The sequence below is a fragment of the Ornithorhynchus anatinus genome, chromosome 14, assembly GCF_004115215.2.
Source record: "Ornithorhynchus anatinus isolate Pmale09 chromosome 14, mOrnAna1.pri.v4, whole genome shotgun sequence".
In the NCBI taxonomy this organism is placed as follows: Eukaryota; Metazoa; Chordata; class Mammalia; order Monotremata; family Ornithorhynchidae; genus Ornithorhynchus; species Ornithorhynchus anatinus.
Genome location: NC_041741.1, coordinates 12,096,736 through 12,111,335, shown reverse-complemented (window position 1 = coordinate 12,111,335; position 14,600 = coordinate 12,096,736). Strand labels below are relative to the sequence as shown.

Sequence of the window (14,600 nt, the reverse complement as noted above, 5' to 3'; positions counted from 1 at the left end):
TGAGTTGAGCTTTCCTGAACTCATGTTGCACTTGACTTCTGATTCTATCATTTTCTGGGCATGGCTCTGATTTCCTTCTGTTCATCAGTGGTAGTCCCAACCTCTTGTGACCTATCTGGCTAGAATGCGAGTCCCACGAGAGGCAGGGATGGTCTTTAATTCCCATCTGTGTACTCTCCCCCAGTGTTTAGTACAGTGTTCTGCACACAGTAAACACTTCATAAAAAATATTACTACTAGTACCTTCTCCCTCTCTCCTTAAACTCCCCCTCTTTCCTCCTTTCTGGGATGCAGGCTTCTTAGGACACTGAACAGAAAGGCGCAATTTTGGTCAATTTCCTTCAGAGCAGGTGCCTCAACAGAAACATTCCTATGGAAGAATCAGGCAGCGTTCCTCAACCTTTGGCTCCCAGATTTGATTTTACGGTGGACAACAACTGAAGACAAGGAAGGAGGAAGCTAAAATAAAGCCAGCTCTTCCATCTATCAAAGAATGCCCTAAGGTTCTGTCTACCCTGGATAGACCCTCCCCACAGGCAATGGGGTAGCCCCAACTGTACAACTATAATTTTACTGACAGTTCCTGGTGACATTATCAAATCCACTGGGCAAAACACAACTGATTTGCTCACGTCACTAGAAATCCAATATAAAATTACAGCCTTCAGATGCTTTAGATATCTTATTTTTGCAATGACGCATGGATACAGAATTACCAATGTTGTGGGCACCCACAAGTGTGCATGAACACGAACACAAACACACACACATTCACCCCAAAAATCCAATTCTTGCACAGGATGGATTAAGACTGGGGTGTCCCATGGGGACTGTGTCCAATTTGATTAGCTTGTATCCACCCCAGTGCTTAGTACCGAGCCAGGCGCACTGTAACAGCTTAACAAATAGGAAAAAAAATGGAAAAATCACAAATTATTTCAATTACAAAGGGAGCGATTAGATTGCTGTACTGGGCCTCTGTCGGGCCTGAGAAAATCAGAGAAGGAATCAGGTCCTAGCTGACTTTTCCCTTCTTCATGTTTTCTATGAACAGTTGCTCTGAAGGATGTTATGTGCCTCCGTCTGGACAATCACATGCCACCTGAGGATCTCAAGGCACTCGGCTTCACAGACTACCTCTTTCAAAAACCTTGAAGCCTAGGCCTGCCTGTACCTTTTGGTCATTGCCAGTGCTTCGGCTGGAAGCCTAAAAAGGATACTGAGGATTATCTGGTAGGTGAAAAGTAGGAACAAACAGAGGAGGAATGATATCTCAAAGAAATCAATAAAGTTAAAAATAAGATGACTTCACAAACCGCTGCTACAAAGCAACTAATCATTCTGAGACAGCAGTGTGGCCTAGTGGGAAGAAAATGGTCCTGAGAGTCAGAGGAACTGGGTTCTAATTCTGCCTTGGCCAACTGCTTGTTGTGTGACTTTGGGAAAGTCACTATACCTCTCTGTGCCTCAATTTCCTCAACTGCAAAATGGGGATTAGGTACCTGTTCTCCTTTCTACTTAGATTGTGAGTCCCATGTGGGACAGGGATTGAGTCCAACCTGAATACTTTATATCTAGCCCAGCTCTTAGAATAGTGCTTGGCGCATAGTAAATGCTTAATTTAATAGCAATAATAACAGCAGAGCTAGCAGCTGCAGGAAGAATAGCTGAAGAGGGTGTTTCAGAAGGGGGGGTGTCACGGGAGGAGACCATCTCAAAAACCATTCAGCCAAAGGGGAAAACTGCCCCCCAACTCCATTATACTTTAGGGAGCAAGCTTGTTAATGTAGCATCTGTGGGTAAGGAAGGTTTATCACAGACAAAAGTCTATTGCATCACCGCATGCTACTGGGATTCCAGGAAAATAATTTGAGACAAGGATTTCCCTTAGAACAAGGTCCTAGCTACAGTCACTCCCTATTAAAAACATTAATTACATTCATTTTTAAGCATTTACCATGTGCCAAGGACTGTGCTAAACACTGGGGTAGACAAGATAATCAGGCTCCTGCCCCACGTGGGGTTCTTACTCCAGTCTCAGGGGGAGGGAGAACTGGCATTTTATGCCCATTGTCCACATGAAGAAACAGGAAATATTTTCTTCATTGTCTGGACTGTGGTTGAAATAAAGTCATAAAACAAACTGTTGACCTGGGTTTAAGTTTCTCTCACATTCTCCCATTTGGGAGAAATCCGTATGTTCAAATAGATTTTAGATCATTTTGTTTACCTCTGTATAGAAGCAGAGTTGGCCTTTTGGAAAGAGCCTAACCTGGGAGAAGGAGATCTGGGTTCTAGACCTGGACTTCCCAACTTGAATGCTGTGCAACCTTAGGTAGGTACTGCAACTTCTCTGTGCCTCCATTTCTTCCTCCTTAAAGTGGAGATTAAATACCTGGTCTCACACTCTCTTAGACTGTGAGGCCAATATGGGACAGGGACTGTGTCTGACCTGATTTTCTTATATCTACTCCATGTTTAGTACAGTGCACGGGACATAAGTGCCTAAGACATGCTATTATTATATTATTTTGGAATTACTCTTACAAAGTAAAGAAGGCTTTTTAACACTACTTAGATCCTGGTGACTTTTTTCAATAACGGTTCAGAAATGGCATCGTGCCTGTGAAAATATTTGATTGCAGTTCCTTGCATTACTTCATGTTAGTAAACTTATTTTTAGTTCTGGCTGATGAGATAACAAGCCTTGGCTTAAAAGGAGGGAAAAAAAAATGTAAACATAGAAGGGGTGCTCAACATTATTTGCTACCTATCTTTGATACTCACACCTTAGTGTTTACATTTTCTGCAAAATTATTGGATTCATTGGAAAACTGTCTCACTTGCCATGTGGTAACCCTTCACATTTTAGCAGACTTGGTGATGGCAACTCAGTGGGCATTTTGAAGCCAGTTAAGAGTGTTGGCCAGGCTATCAGGGAATAGGCAAACTACTGTTCCACCTGAGATTTGCCAGGTCAGATCATGAACACTACTTGCACCTAATAAGGATCAGGTGGAAAGCTCACCTTACCCTCTACCTGGACACTATTTCACTTTCATTAGCTCTCTCCCAACCACAAAAAGATGGAAAAATCCTTTTATCCCCATTTCCAGAAGGGAAAACTGAGATTCCAAGCAGGTACACAACTTTCGACTAGCCACAAAAGATAGCATTCGCAGGAAGGAGAAGCTCCATTTAATAATTCCAACCGCTGCCACAACCCCGATGGGGAAATTTCCTGTAACAATTTTGATTTTCCTCAAACGGCAACTGGGAACCACTTTTTTTCCCCTGGTGGATTCCCTCAAGAATGCCCAGAGCTGTCATTTTCAGTGTACTTCGGATCCTCCCTCCACTCAAGCACACCTGTCTGAGTGTTCCATTACACCCCTGGGGGGAAAGACATTCTGTGATATGCCACCCACTGAAATGTGAAAACTTTTCCTGAAGACTGACTTATTGTCTTCAGGATGGCCCAGACCATTACAGAACTGCTTAAGAAAACGGAACTCTTCAACAGAACAAGCTCCCTCCAACATCTTACGCTCCAGTAAATATCCTGTACCAGAGCTGTGGAGATCCCAAACTTACATTCTGCTAAAAGTAGGACCATCCATCAGGCATGTTTTGCTGCACTGTTAGGAAAGTAAACCCAATGGGAAGATATTAACTTGTGTTGTTCTTCTCAGTGGGACATAAATCTGATTTTCCATGAATAACTCTTACTGTACTACAAAGAGTAGTGACAGAAGGGTCTCTTCTGTGACTTTATAAGACTTCTTTATATGTCCCAGCATGTAAAGTCTGAATTTACTTTTTGCCGGAAAAAAGGGCACGCCCTATACACCTCATGTTAAATTTTTTAAATCTCATTCACCCAGCAAACACAAGCTTCCAGTGTTTACATTCGACTCACCTGAACTTCAGTGGGTAGAACTGAACAGAGAATGGGCACTGCCCGCCTCAGTGGTGCTTATGGGTCCCGATTTGTTCACTTTTCTAGCAAAATGCAAAGCCCTCAAACGAGATCGCCTATTGAGGTGAGGGTGTTTGGAGGAGGATACCCGGATGGGTATATGAACACAGAAGAGGAGGCATCATCACAAAGAGTGATACTATTATACCTGATGGGCTCTATGCAAGACAGTTGAAATGTGAGCTTCAGTATTCAAAATAGAAAGGATACAATCATATGTCTGGTTAACTTACAGGAAATAGTTCTAGAGACAATTTTACACTAACTACAGTGATTTGAGCAATTTTTAAAAATAATACCAGCCAATTTCTCTCCATTATACTCTGCTGGCAGAAAATAAAACATTTTTCTTTGAAATGATTGCCTTTGGTTTTGTTAAATCATGCATTCTGTCAACATGTGGTCACCATTTTTACATGATCTTTCTGCTTCCCTGGAAAAGAATGCATTCACAGTCTGAACCCTCATATAAATATGTAATCTTTTCCGCGGTTGAGACTGCTTCCATTACTTCAAAGTGGCCTGATAGGAAAGTACTGCAGCAGACAGAGATGCGAAACAAAAAGGGGCTGACGGAAATAACGGTGCAAAGCTCAAAATGCCGACGGCTACCCTATACCTGGCTCCCGAAATGAGAACTTTTCCTTCCCCTGTGCCAAGGCCTGGGGAAGAAGTCTTTAAATTGAATACGGGAATACACAATTTGGAACCTTCTATTTTTGTCACAAGATTTGTTCTAACAAGTGCGGTGGTGTCACTGAACAAATTCCAGTGTCCGGCCTTCATCTGTCGAGAGGGAGTCATGCTCTAGCAAAAAGCGGATCTCGGGGCTCCAGGGAGATGCTCATCCTAATAATGTTATGCAAACAAAGTGGCTGGACATGATGTAGACATGGAACTAGTAAAGACAAACTTGGGTACTCTTTCTGTAAAAATAAAGCTTTGACAAATTAACCCTGGGCATTCTGAATCATTTCACTTATGCTCTGCCACACACATTTACCTCTTTAATCTTTTTCCTCAACGTCTTTTTAACTTATGAAAGCAAAGCCTATTCTTTTTCAAATTGAAGTTGGTGTGCTTTTTGCCCCTCTGCTTCCAGATTTGATGTTAAAGAGATAGTCAATCTTTCTAATTTAATCGCTGCCATATTGTAGCATTAGTAGCTATGATTTTTCAACTGGTTAGCCATTAAGTGTATCCACAGGAATGTTTTCTGTTTTATTTTACCTAACATCTTGCATATATACTGCATCCCAAACCATTTCAGAGTCAAATAATATAAAGTTAAAATGAAAAGGCAAACAAATGAGACACTCCGAAGACTAGGAGAGAAAAGACATAAATGCCAGAGAGACCAAAATGAATGGAAATTGATGAGGTCAAGGCATACTGAAAACTCTTCCATATGTAGGGATGTGAAGAAGGCTCACCCACCTACTATCCAGAAAGAAAGGAAAGAAAGGAGTGGAGACCAATTGCACGCAGACATTTAAAATCTAGCTCTGCAACCGGATCGCCAAATGAATGAGAAAGGGCAAACTGATGTGGTTGGAGGTAGACATGGGCTATTATCTTGTTTCCCTTGGGTATGATACACTGTCTGATGGGGACTGAAAAGCAACCTGCAGAGGATGGTAAGGAGAATGAAGTTCCACTATTGAATACAAGAGGAGACGAGAACATGGAACATCCGAGGAAACAAAATATTCCCATTTATGTGGAATTCATGAAAATCGGTTCTGAGATTTCACTCAAAAATATAAATGTAAACCTGAACTACAAAACCCAGAGAAAATGGCTGTCATAAGGAAAAAGGCAGAAGCACAAAGCAAGAGACCCTGAAAAGCAGAGCAAAGGGAGGAGTGTAGCTTCGTGGAAAGAGCATGTGCCTGAGAGTCAGAGGATGTGGGTTCGAATCCTGAATCTGCCACACTTCTGCTTTGTATCCTTGAACAAGTCACTTAACTTCTATCTGCCTCCATTCCCTCATCTGTAAAATTAATAAGCTGAGCCCCAATGGAACAGGGACAGGTATTGAATCCCCATTTTACAGAGGAGGGAACTGAGGCATAGAGAAGTTAGTGACTTGCCCAAGGTCATATAGCAGGTACATGGTGGAGCCAGGATTAGAACCAAGGACCTCTGCCTCCAGGGCTGTGCTCCTTTCACTATGCCACGCTGTAGCAGAAAAGAGCCTTCTGTCAAAAGTAACACAGAAACTCAGCGGGGTTGAGGGCAAACACCAAAGGTGGAATTTTACCCAAGGTTTATGGATTTCACAGTTATATAAAAGCTGATGGTTTAAGTTTCAGGGAGTTGATTTCTTCTTAGGGAAGAAGAATGGCCTAGTGGATAGAGCATGAGTCCGGGAGTCAGAGGGACCTGGGTGCTAATCCAACCTTGTCTGCTTATGCGACCTTGGGCAAGTGACAACTTCTCTGGACTCAGTTCCCTCATTTGTAAAAATGGGGATTGAGTCTGAGCCCTATGTGGGGCATGGACTGTGTCCAACCTTATTATCTTGTATCTACCCTAGCGCTTAGAACAGCACTTGACATATAGTAAGTGCTTAACAAATATCATCATCATCATCAGAATCAATAAGAAAACCAAGCTCTAAGCTTGTCTGGCCTTGTGAGAGGTAAAGGCTTCACCCTGGGAAACGAGAGCTTGTTGTATCTACAGTGTTCACCTTATTTCTCAATCCAGGGATTTTCTAAACCTAACCCAAACAAACAAGCTAAAATGCAGGAAATTTGAAGAGGGAAATGCAGAATATCAGCTGGTACAATGGAATCCTTCACATTCAACATATATTGGCACAGAATCTAAAAGGAGAAGAGCCAAGTAGATTGGTTGGCCTAACACCTCGTTCGCCCAACAAAACACACATCCCTGTGGTCTGTCACTAAACACAGTCAATTGCAAGTCCTAATCAATTCACTTCTCCACTTCCTATAAAGAATAATTCAGATAGACAGTTTCAACCCTCAAAAATATCAGCTTTCCTCTAGTTCTGCTTTTTAAGAATAAAATTAGAAGCGCAAATAGGCTCTGGGGCCTGGGGTTACTTTTTTTTCAAATATATTAATAGAAAACTAAAACCCTAAATACAAACCTTGATGGCAATGCAGAAACACTTTTTCCCTGAATACAGCTCTCATATCCACATGAAATGAATGTGGGGTTGATAGATTATTTTCCCCTGATACTTAAGAATGTTGTGAGGAATCCTAGAAAAGTGATTTTGGCATTTTCCAAAGCAAAATTGTTTAGCAGCCCTATAACTCTCTCAGGCTTGAAAAGCTTTCATTCCATCATAGTGGGGCATTTTCCCCACAAAACAGCTTCCCAATGCCCTCGCCCCTGTGAATGGAAGGACATATCTCTGAAATAGAAATCCATACACAGGGTTTCTGCCACTACTTTGCCCTTGACTAATCAAGCATCCGGGTTGAATTTGGAAATGGCTGCGCAGTTCAGTCTGAGCATCAGATTGAACACCTGTTCTACCCACCTATGGCTAAAATAAATCCCAATCTGACAGAGCTTTGGGAATATGGCACAGATGAGCAAAGACCACTACTCCCATCCATGGATTTGAGGAGTCTGATGTTGGTTGGGGTTAGGACACACCAAAGAGGCTACTCTAAAACTGGCTTTCAGGTTGAAAAATATCAGCAGGCTCAAGAGGTTTTGATACATTCATGAATGAACAAAACCATAATAAGTCTCTAAGGATCAACTTTAGGGCATAGAAGGTAAAGGACCATTAGATGGCTCATTCCTAATCATGAGGATAATTTTAGAGTCACTTGTAAGTTCTAAGATTATGAGCCACATGTGGGCAGGAATAGGAAGAAGCATGGTATAGTGGATAGAGCACGGGCCTGGGAGTCAGAAGGTCATGGGTTCTAATAACAGCTCCACCACTTGTCTGCTGTGCAACCTTAAACAAGTCACTTGACTTCTCTGTCTTCAGTTACCTCATCTGTAAAATGGAAAATAAGACTGTGAGCCCTTTGCAGGACAGGGACTGTGCCCAACCCGATTATGCTTGCATCCACCCCAGAGCTTAGTACAGTGCCTGGGACATAGTAAGCATTTAACAAATACTACTATTATCATCACTGAATGGGCTCATGAGGTTGAAGCTTAGGGGCCCTAGGATAAGGATGACCTACCCCACACCAAGACACCCCACAATGTATCCCCTAGCTGCACAAGCTACCACCACCACTCTAGCCCCTCCAAGCAGAAGCCACCTTCACGCTCGGTCAGATGGAAACTGCTCCTCTCCCAACCTTAATCATTTTTCCTTCTGCAGCAGAACTCTTGCTGCTCTCTGCAGCTCTGGCCTGTCGCTGGGATCAGTGTTGAGGGGTACCTGGAAGCCTCAGCTCAGCCAACCCAGCTCAGAAGACCCTGGCTCAACTTCATTACTTCGGTGAGGGGAGAGATTCCTCCAGACTGGCAGGACAAGGAGCAGGAGTTGAGGATCACCTGTCCTCTCCTCCCATTCACCTGTCTCCCAAATCCCTGACTGTGAGGGAGCTGAGTGAAGCAGAGCCACATCAGCAATGTGCCCAAGAAAGCACTTGTCCCAGAATTGAACATGCTAATGGTCCCATCAATTACCTCCATCAATGAGCCTTTACTCATTGATGGGGGTTTAGCTCTTGTTAATGGGAGTGACAGGCAGGGTACACACATAAGCGATTAGTACCCACTGGACAGGGAGATTGGTCCAGGGATAGTCGATGTGGGGATGGGGAAGGCTCTTTGCCAGGTGCTAATTAGTTAATTTATCAATGGCATTCATTGAGCACTTACTGTATCCAGAGCACTGCATTATGTACTTGGGAGAGCACAGTACATCAGACTTGGTAGACATGTTTTCTGATCACAAGGCACTTACAGCTGGGGAGAGGCTCCAGTATCATCATCATGTGCAGTTCTTCATCCCCCCCCCACCCCCACAGCACTGATATACATAACTGTAATTTATTTACATTAATTTTTGTCTCCCCATCTAGACTGGAAGCTTGCTGTAGGCAGGAATTCTTGTCTTTACACTGTCATATCATACTCTCCCAAGCGCTTAGTACAATACCCTGCATATAGTAAGCATTCAATAAATTCAACTGACCGACTGACCGACCAACTTCAAGTGGGTGCTTCTGCAATTTCCAGAAGCCCTTGGCTTATTACAGGGGGTTGACAGTACCGGCCCTGTGAGTGGGACAGGGATTGTGTCCAATCCAATTATGCTGCATTGAGCAAAGGATAAACGCTTAATAAATACCATAATTAAGAGAGTATCCTATTAGGCATCCACGAGTGGAGGACTGTAGAAGGTGCTTGAGATCACAAGATAATAGTAAAGGACACCATCCCTGAAGTTGAGTTCAGGGAAATCAGGTCCTGACCTTCTAGGACCTGTGCAAGAGGCACAGAACTCTCAACCTGTAGTGGACCAGTTTGGACCCTAACACCTGGAGCTCAACAGAAACCGGGAACAAATGGAACACTGACAAACCAGTCACTGGGCTCCCTCCATTGGCACATGGTTGGTCAGCGCACAAATCTGAAGCCGGGTGAAAAAGAGCTCAAGGAGCGAGGAGTCTTCATGGGAAAGCAAAAAGAGTGTCCTGAGCAGGAATCTGCATCTCCCAACTCCTCTGGCCGGGCTTCCCAGAAGACCTCTAGGCAGAGGAAGTTTGATTCAAGCTCAAATGAGAACTCTGTTCCTGTGAACTTCGGTTAAGACCCAGAACATCTCGACAATAAATAATCTGAACTCTTGAACGTTGTTCCATGACCCCTTGACACAGTAACAGAACACTGTGCAAAAACACTTCAATATTTTGAACCTAACAAATCTCCCAGGCCACTGACAACTCGAGATTATTTATAACAGCAGAGATAGAAAGAAGCAGAATTTCACTTAAAAGCACAGTTCACTCCAATCAAGGGGTTTAAGGCTTAATTTGCAAAGCAAACGTTAAGACTGAAGATCGAGGGGGGATTTTATTCCCCCCTCTGGTTCTCTACTTGTCTTTTTGCTGAAATCAGTGATCTCCCATCCCTGCAACTTGAATTATATTCTGATTGCAGCTATCTTGACAGAGACCCCGGCTTCCCTCATCAGAGTCTTGCCTCACTTGATTTCTTCCCTACTGGCTTGTGAGAAACATAAGAAACTTCAATTCTTAATCACTTCAGATCTCTGAGTTTTTGAAGATACTGAGACCGAGACTATGACCTTGGGGATTACTTGCTGAAAGAGAATAGTTCAGTTCTATTATTTAACTCCCGAAGTCCTTCCCTTGACTTTTCCCTCTGTCTCTCTGCCAAAGGAACCTAAAGGAATGGCTCCCAGTCCCTAGTGCTCCTTCCTAGGATTTCCCTGTATCACACTTCACAGCTCAACATGCCACTTTTTCCCCCACAGCAGGCGGTGCTCTGCCTGCAGATCCTCTCAAGTGATCTAAGTTTGAATTCAAGAACTTGTCATCCAAATTCCAAGTTATCCTCTGCCTGTCCAGGGATTCTACCACATTTCATTTTTATCTCACCTAGATATTAGGTCCCGATAGTCACAAATAGAGCATCTGTTTCCTCAAATCATTGGCTCAGTGGGTGGTAACAGCCAAAATGGTCAGTCTTTCTGAGGGCAGAGCCCTATAATAGGCAATTGGGAGAGTGCATCAGAAGTAAAAGACACGGCTCCTGCCCTTAAAGAGTTTACAGTTTGATGGAAAATAATCATTAATAATCAAAATAAACAGAGGTCATTGCAGGCAGGGAACTTGTCTACCAACTCGGAATTTCTGTGCTTTCCCAAGTGTTTAGTTCAGCATTCTATACACAATAAGCACTCAAATATGATTAACTTGATATTGTTCCCTAAACTTTCACCTACCAAACAGTAAAAATCATGTCCTCTGTGCCACGCTGTACATCTTCCAATCCAAGAGGTTTATCCCTGTGCATGCCCCACAGTGGTGATGTTCTCAATTACTGGAGCAAAAGCCACATTTTAACATTCCAGTGAGGTCTCAAGGTCAGTGATGGCTAGTGTGTTGAAGAATCCTTCCCATGTCCATGATGAGGAGTCAACTTTATTCTTTAGATATGCTGTGTTTGGGTGGGAAATTCCAAAAAGCCTCACAAATATATAGAAGCCCCTGGTCTGACTTCAGGATGATGTCACCTCAGCATGTCAATGGCTACATCATCGTCCAACAATTTCCGAAAGCACCCTAAACTTGTCCTTTATGCTACGGAATCCCCTTTTAAGTGTCCTTCCCACCAGGTCCACGAGATGCCATGATGTAGTTGACAATTCATCACTCTTCAATCTTGGAATCACTCTCTCTTTAAACAGGTGCTAATAGTACCTGAAGCTGTAATGGTTATCTGGTAGAAGTACCCAATCACTGGTCACATTAATAACAACAAGTGAGGTTCCTTGCCCTTTGCTTTGAGGTTGCAAAAACCTTCGCATGAGTTTTTGTTCTTCAGGGTTTCACATTCAGCCACCTGGATGGTTTGAGTTCTACCGTGAGATTCAGTGTTTTATAAATAGAGCAACTAGAGCCACAGTGATTTCAGCTCCAAGCAACGGAAATAAAATAATTTCTCACGTCTCTCTCTACACAATCAGGTAGTCAGTAAGGTGCTACTCCTTGATTTTAGTTGCATCCAAGATGACTGCCTCATCTCGTCAGAGACCTCTTGCTCATGCCCGCCCTTCTGGCTGGGACTCCTGCCCATATCATATCCTGCAGATCACTTTTCTCTCCGTGTTCAAAGGCCTTTTACAATCACATTTCCTCAAGAACGCCTTCCCCAATTCAGTTCTCATCATCCCACCCTATTTCTCCCCTTACTCCCACTTTAATACCTCTGTCTTTAAGCACCTGGGTGCTAATTTCCTTTCCCTCCTCCCAATCTTAATGCCTGTCCCCCATGCCCACTTCATTTTATATTCCTATATAAGCACTTTCCCAAGTGCTTAGTATGGTGCTCTGCACACAGTAACTCTGCACACAATAAGCACTTAATAAATTTAACTGATTGAGGGCAGGGATTGTGTCTACTAATTTTACTGTACTCTCCCAAGCACTTGCAAAGTGCAAGCACTTTGCACAGTGCTCTGCAAAGAGTAAGCACTCAGGAATTATTACTGACTACACAAATCGTGTTGGCAATAGCATGACTATACTGAGGGCATTTGTTGGACAGGAGTAGGTGTTTGCTACTTAGAGTTCCTATCCCAAAGTGATCCAATATATTTTTTTCCCCATATTTCAACAATGATGCCAATCACACACTGGAAATAAATACCATTAAATGAATGTTTGAATCTTCCATGACACACAGTTGGTCAGATGACACTGTCACAATGTGATTCTTCTCAGAATCAACTAATTAATGGTATTTATTGAACACTTACTGTACGCAGAGCACTGTACTAAGTCCTTGGGGGAAGTACAATACCACAGAGTTGGTAGATGCAATCCCTGCCCACAAAAAGTTTACAGTCTACAGGGAAAGACAGACTTTAAAATAAATAACTGACACGGGAAATAGTAGAGTATAAGGACATTTATCTAAGTGCCAGGAGGCTGATGTGAGTATTGAAGTGCTTTCGGGGTACACAGGCAAGTACAGAATCAATATAGAGGGGAGGATGAATAGGAGAAATGAGAACTTAGTCAGAGAGGGCCTAGAATCCTACAGAATCTCTCTCTTCTCAGTGCCATGATCCGCAGTGGGAGTATATGCACTGCTGATTGTAGTATAGCATTTTCATTTTAGACATAGGTATAGGGTCAGGAGACAGGTTTCTAAGCAAGTTTGAAACAAACTACTTTCTGATTGCAAATTCTACACTCTGACCTTATGCTCAGATGAGGGAAGGCCATCTCTTTCTGGAAGCTGTCCATCAGGAAATCTTGTTTTACTCCATGCTGCGATGTCAAGGCCGGATCTAGCTAGCTCACATGCATCAAGTGCTGGTCTTTGTTGGACAACTGCTATTCCCATAGACATGGGTTCCAATGTTCCATGAGGCATTGGTTATTTTCTTTGTGGCTGGTAGATCTCTCATTGCTGTGGCAGTCCTCAGTTGAGCCTAGTTTGGAAAGCAAATTTGAGGGACACATTCTCTGGTCTCTTCCCTCCCACTGAGGCTGAGCAGTAAGTCCCAAATTAAAACTCCCCAGAATGCCACTGAATGGCACTGATGCTTCTTGTTCACTGGGTGAAAATATTCTGGGCCCCAAACCTAAGAATGTGTTTTGTCTGGACTCCAGAATTTGGATCTAGACCAACTTTACATGATTCTTTTTCTCATTTGTAATTTGGTGTGTGAACATTTTAAGTATGTTATGGCTCCAAGGCAGTGATTTCAGTCATTTCAGAAGATGAATTCATCTCTCATTTAAGAGATAAATGAATCAGAAAAAATAAAAAAAACTGTAGGATGAAGAGCAAGGGAGGATTACGTTAAGAAAAATTGAAAACCTGTACTTGAATACTGGGAAAAATCTATTTTAAGCCTAAAATCTTACTGATTTTTCTTCATACCTAATTGGAAATAGGATTTTATGGTAAGTCGAAGAACAAACACAGCCAAAACAATTCTTTTCCCATTTTTGTCATTAGAAAGGGCTTGTTTTAGTGATCACACACTTCATTTTGCTTCGGCCATTTAATTGTAAATTGTTTTTTGTTAGCAACCTTATTAAAAAGATGTAATCACCAGTTCAAAAAAAAAAAAACCAAAAAAACCTTGAGGAATATACCTTATTAGGAATAACTCATCACAGTCTTCCCAACTAATGTTTCAGTCTTTCAAAGGGGGATGGACACAAATTTCCTCCTGCACTTTCCCCAAGGCTTCTTTCCAAAGGGCCCAAAGGATGTGAGAGAATTGATTGTTTCCCAATATGAAACACTGCACTATGGATTCAGGTGGCATTTAAGAGGATGTAAATGATGTGTATCAAGTAAATGGAGTCTGTTGCACATTTTAAAGATCATTTAAAGGTGTAGGCGATTGTAATGCCACTTCACTCAATGTGAGGCACAGGAACAGAATGACTTTCACAAGGGGAACTGAGGAAAAAAGCTAGATCTCTCTGAGCTGTTCATCTAACTCCCTGATGGTACACACATATTATCATTCCAAATTTTAGACTTGTCCCAAACCCATCTGAAAGACAATGTCACAGCCAGACACAGAAATCAGAAGCTCCCCGCAACCCTCACCTTCCCCAGTTTCCAAGAAATCATCTTCCGCCCTCACTCCAGCAACTAGCAGATTGACTCACTGGAACTGAAAACCCTTTCTTCGGCATCATGTGCTTCACTAAATGGGTAGGACTTAATAAAATGTCCAGACCACTTATGACATTTTCGGGATGCTTTTTTCAAATGGAACACTTCCTCTTACACTTCTTACTTATTGCTTCTTTATTAACTTTGCTGTCTCGTATCTTTCTTGCCACACCCTCTAGAGTAAAACAATTCTAAGCCCCTGAGGTGCCACTATTGTTTCTTAGGGTAGATCCACCCCTCCATGACATCAGCATCAGAATCTGAGAAA

The 14,600-nt window shown here is 42.5% G+C and overlaps 1 protein-coding gene across 3 annotated transcripts in view; it reads right to left on the bottom strand.

Moving 5' to 3' along the window:
• Positions 1-14,600, bottom strand: part of NPAS3 (neuronal PAS domain protein 3) — a 671,384-nt gene that overhangs the window by 465,137 nt on the left and 191,647 nt on the right. Inside the window, exon 2 of one of the 3 annotated variants that reach the window (XM_039914094.1) lies at positions 12,890-13,124. The exons of the other annotated variants lie outside the window; for them this stretch is intronic. Within the exon in view, the coding sequence (XP_039770028.1) occupies positions 12,890-12,936 (47 nt within the window). The 5' untranslated portion in view covers positions 12,937-13,124. The remainder of the gene's footprint in view (positions 1-12,889; positions 13,125-14,600) is intronic. 3 annotated transcript variants of the gene reach the window in all.